At 33.6% G+C, this 4,080-nt stretch overlaps 1 protein-coding gene across 1 annotated transcript in view; it reads left to right on the forward strand.

Moving 5' to 3' along the window:
- Positions 1–6: 6 nt before the first annotated feature.
- The window catches only part of LOC104516890 (nipped-B-like protein), a gene marked incomplete at both ends in the record, with an annotated part of 10,166 nt that continues 6,092 nt past the window's right edge, over positions 7–4,080 (forward strand). The window contains 5 exons of the mRNA XM_010161384.1: positions 7–18; positions 945–1,043; positions 1,147–1,293; positions 1,996–2,130; positions 3,535–3,633. Of these exons, the coding sequence (XP_010159686.1) occupies positions 7–18; positions 945–1,043; positions 1,147–1,293; positions 1,996–2,130; positions 3,535–3,633 (492 nt within the window). The remainder of the gene's footprint in view (positions 19–944; positions 1,044–1,146; positions 1,294–1,995; positions 2,131–3,534; positions 3,634–4,080) is intronic.

Here is a 4,080-nt window from a genome sequence, read left to right on the forward strand (position 1 = left end):
GATATTTATTTGACACAGGTAAACTATGCTGGAAGTCTTAGTACAGTGATACACGGTTTCTGATTCTAAGCACTTTTGCAGTAGTGTGCAATATCTGTTCATTGTTGAGCACAGGTATTTAACAAGCACCTGGATAACACCATGTGCTTTCATATTCTGTATTGATGTCATAAATGCTTATATTTCTTTCTTGCATGCATTTCAACTCTCATATTGTAGATACATTACTGTATTTGTCCTTGTATGTATATGGCAAAATCATTATCTTAGATGTGAACAGTAAAAGGATAATTACAAAATGTTGAAATCTTTTTTACAGTTTCTGTAAGATGCTTGCTTATTTGGTAATATTAACTCATTAAATTGATTTTAATTTGATTTTAAAATACAAGGCAACTTGGTCAGTTGCTTGCAGTGCTTGTTACTGTCACTTTGGAAGCTGTTTGACCAGTGTGGTTTCTTTCCTTCTTCTGAGAGAAGAGCACTAACATGTTCTCATGGTGACATGTTTGAACTCCAGTACTGGTTTAGTTGTTTGGTTTAGGTTGTGTTACTTATATTGATCTGCATAAAAAGCCATTCTTAAAGTTATAGTGCTCAAATCCAACTCTCTGTTGAAAGAACTATGGTGAAAGCCACAACCAAATGGCAAAAGTAGAGTTTAAAATGAAGGGACTTAAAGTGAACATATGGAACCTGTGTAAATCCTGTTTGGACCAGTCTTAGAGATGTAGCAAATCCTAGTAAATATCCATGCTCGGTGCTATGGAACATGACTTCCATGCACCTTTTTACTGTCTGAGAAGATATATACAATTTTTAGTAGACAGATATCCTTATTTTAGTTAAATTATTTGCATGTTATTCTGCTGCATTTTTGCCTCTTAAACATTGTTTAATACCTTCCCAAAGCAATTGAATCTTTGGTTTTGTTCTCTTATTAGATTCTGCGTGTACTTGGTGAAAATGCAATTGCTGTTCGAACAAAAGCCATGAAGTGTTTGTCTGAGGTTGTTGCTGTAGACCCCAGTATTCTAGCCAGGGTAAAAAAAATTAAATATCCATCACACACATGCGTTCTTCTGTCACACTTGAAAGAAACCTTTATTTCTTATTTTGGATCTGTGTTTTATTTGTTTTTTTTAGCTGGATATGCAACGAGGTGTTCATGGACGGTTGATGGATAACTCCACTAGTGTACGAGAAGCAGCTGTGGAGCTGCTTGGACGATTTGTGCTCTGCCGTCCTCAGCTTGCTGAGCAGTATTATGAAATGCTGATTGAAAGAATATTGGTATGGTGACTTGTGATATTTATGATAAAATAAGTGTAATTGGAAAATTTGTTTTCAACTGAGTTTATATGTTTAATAATATGTAATGAGCCTTCTCTTCTCCAGGCTGAACAAGCCCAATTCTCTCAGCTTTTCTTCATAGGAGAGGTGCTCCAGCCCTCTGAGCATAATTTAATTCAATTTAATTTCATTCAGATTAAACAGGTTTTGAATAAGGTAATATGAAATGAAGCTCCTCATCCTTCTCCTTAGAAGCAGCCTAGGAAAACTGAAAAGATTTGCTGCACATATCTTATCCATAAGCTTTATCCAAAGGCTTTTGAAGTATTACAATCCAGATCTATAAAGGGTCTTGTGTGTTCCAACAAAGTAACTAAAGCATCATCACATGTAGCTTATAAGATCTGGTATCAAGAAGTGGAATTATACATTTGTATCATCATGAGCTCCTAAATGGGAGGGTATAAATGGAGGAAGTGTTTCAGTGTTCTGGGGACTCAGCCAGAACCTTTAGAATTGTTGCAAATAAAGTGGTACAAGTTATGCTGACCTTTTGTATAAATGCACTCCAGAATATTTTAGCTGCCTTTTCTACATATGTTTTGCAGGTCGGATTGGGTGATCTTCAAATATTAATTTTTATAATGCATTAATTAATTTATCTTATTTGTTTTCAAGCGTTTAATGCTTTTCTCCTCACAGGATACTGGTATCAGTGTCAGAAAGAGAGTCATAAAGATACTTAGAGATATCTGCATTGAACAACCAACATTTCCCAAAATTACAGAGATGTGTGTGAAAATGATTCGGAGAGTCAATGACGAAGAAGGCATTAAGGTAGAATGAAGCATATTCTTCAGGATTTTAATTATCATAATGTTTTTCTATATTTTGACCAAAAAAAAAATCAAAAAAGTTTTTCATTGTTCCTTAATAATTTTTATGATTTTTATTCACTTAATTTTTGAGAGCAGATGGCTTTTTACATTATTGTCTGACTTGGTTTTCTTCTCTTTTCTTCAAGTTCTTGCTGACAATCAAAACATTTTTAAAGGTTACAGTCTATAGGATTTATTTTTCTTCTTGCAAATGTTGGCTCTTTTACTTCTCTTTCCTGACAAGTAAAATTGGCATATAAAACTCCTTTCTGCAAACAAAATAAACTTGAAGTCAAAATTAAGTACATGATATATATATATGCCAGATTTGTAAGTTCTGTGCATAAAACTTATACAGTATTCATCTGTGCTAATTTTGCATTAATTCTGAATATTGAATGAATCAGTTATTCCCCCTAAAATGTAACTTATGTGATCATATTCTACTCTTTGTGTAATGTATATGAAGAAGGGCATAAAACTACGATTATGTGTTGAATCATAAACTTGACAATGATGGGTTTTGTTTGTTTTGGCAAAAATAATTTTTAAATTGCTGTGTAATTAAGAATACACCTGTAATTTTTTATCACACATTTAGCGGGATTTGAAATTTGCAACTTTAAAGCTGCAGAATGTATTTTTACCACTTGAGATACATTAATGTCAAGGCTTTCAGAGGAGACTGTTAATCAAGAAGTAGATGAACAGCTGGATCCAAGATTCTCCTGGGAAAGGATGATGACCTTGTTCTCTCTCCTCCTTTCCCTTGCCTTACCAAAAACCTCAGAAAGATGAGGCAGTATTTGCAATGTGGGGGGGGGTTTATGTCTCCATGGATGAGGAATACTTTCGTAATTTGGGAATAAATAATTCACTTTCATTCTATTCTATCTTTTCCTCCATCCAAATCATTGGAAGGGAACCGACTTCCTATGTTTGGGTTGGGAGACTTGGCTTCCATCTTTTCCCCACCTTGTCACAGCTGTTCTGAAAATGACAGACTAATCTACAATTGCTGCTAATTCTGCTGTAAAAATTGTTATCTTGTGTTTGGTTGTCAGCTTCTCAGAGTACTATGTTTTCCTGAGGAATGCAAATTACTGCAGGAAAGTGGTAACTCCATTTTCTGTAGCATCAGTTCCCAGTGATCATCTTAGTGAAGCTTGCATAGAGGCCAGTATAACTGCTGTAATAATAGATCTGGGTCTGTCTCAGATAACATTCTGTACAACAGTCTTAGGTTTAATAATTCCTTATGAAATGGAATGTATTCTTAACAAATCTATTGTACGTATGTATTAGAAATAATACCTATGTGCCAAGATAAGGTTATTTCTGCTAACATTTTTTTTTCTTTCAGAAATTAGTAAATGAGACATTTCAGAAGCTCTGGTTTACTCCAACTCCACACCATGACAAAGAAGCAATGACCAGGAAAATACTAAACATCACTGATGTGGTATGTTAAATAAAATATAAATAAGTTGTGTGCAAAATTTGATTATGTCTTTCAAATATTGTCTGTAGTCATTTACAATACAAAAAATATGCAAGAAATTTCTGTATATGTCTCCTGACATTCAATATATGCTAGAATTATTCATCTGATCGAAAAAACCATAGGAATCTTTAAATGCTCACTAATCTGCTGACAGTGATATCTGAGACCATATTATATTCAGGTTGTGTAAAATACTTGTTCATTTAAAACACAATAAATTTATGCTATATTAAACATTTTACAGGAAATGCTAGTAACAGCATATATGATTCTATGTTTCTATATTTCAGCCTAAGTAAGAAGTTGTCTCTTAAAAGAAAAATTTCCTCAATTGATAATATTTATTTTGAATATCATAGAATCACAGAATGGTTTGGGTTGGAAGGGACCTTAAAGATCATCTAG

Source organism: Eurypyga helias, unplaced genomic scaffold (genome assembly GCF_000690775.1).
Source record: "Eurypyga helias isolate BGI_N326 unplaced genomic scaffold, ASM69077v1 scaffold32610, whole genome shotgun sequence".
Classification (NCBI taxonomy): domain Eukaryota; kingdom Metazoa; phylum Chordata; class Aves; order Eurypygiformes; family Eurypygidae; genus Eurypyga; species Eurypyga helias.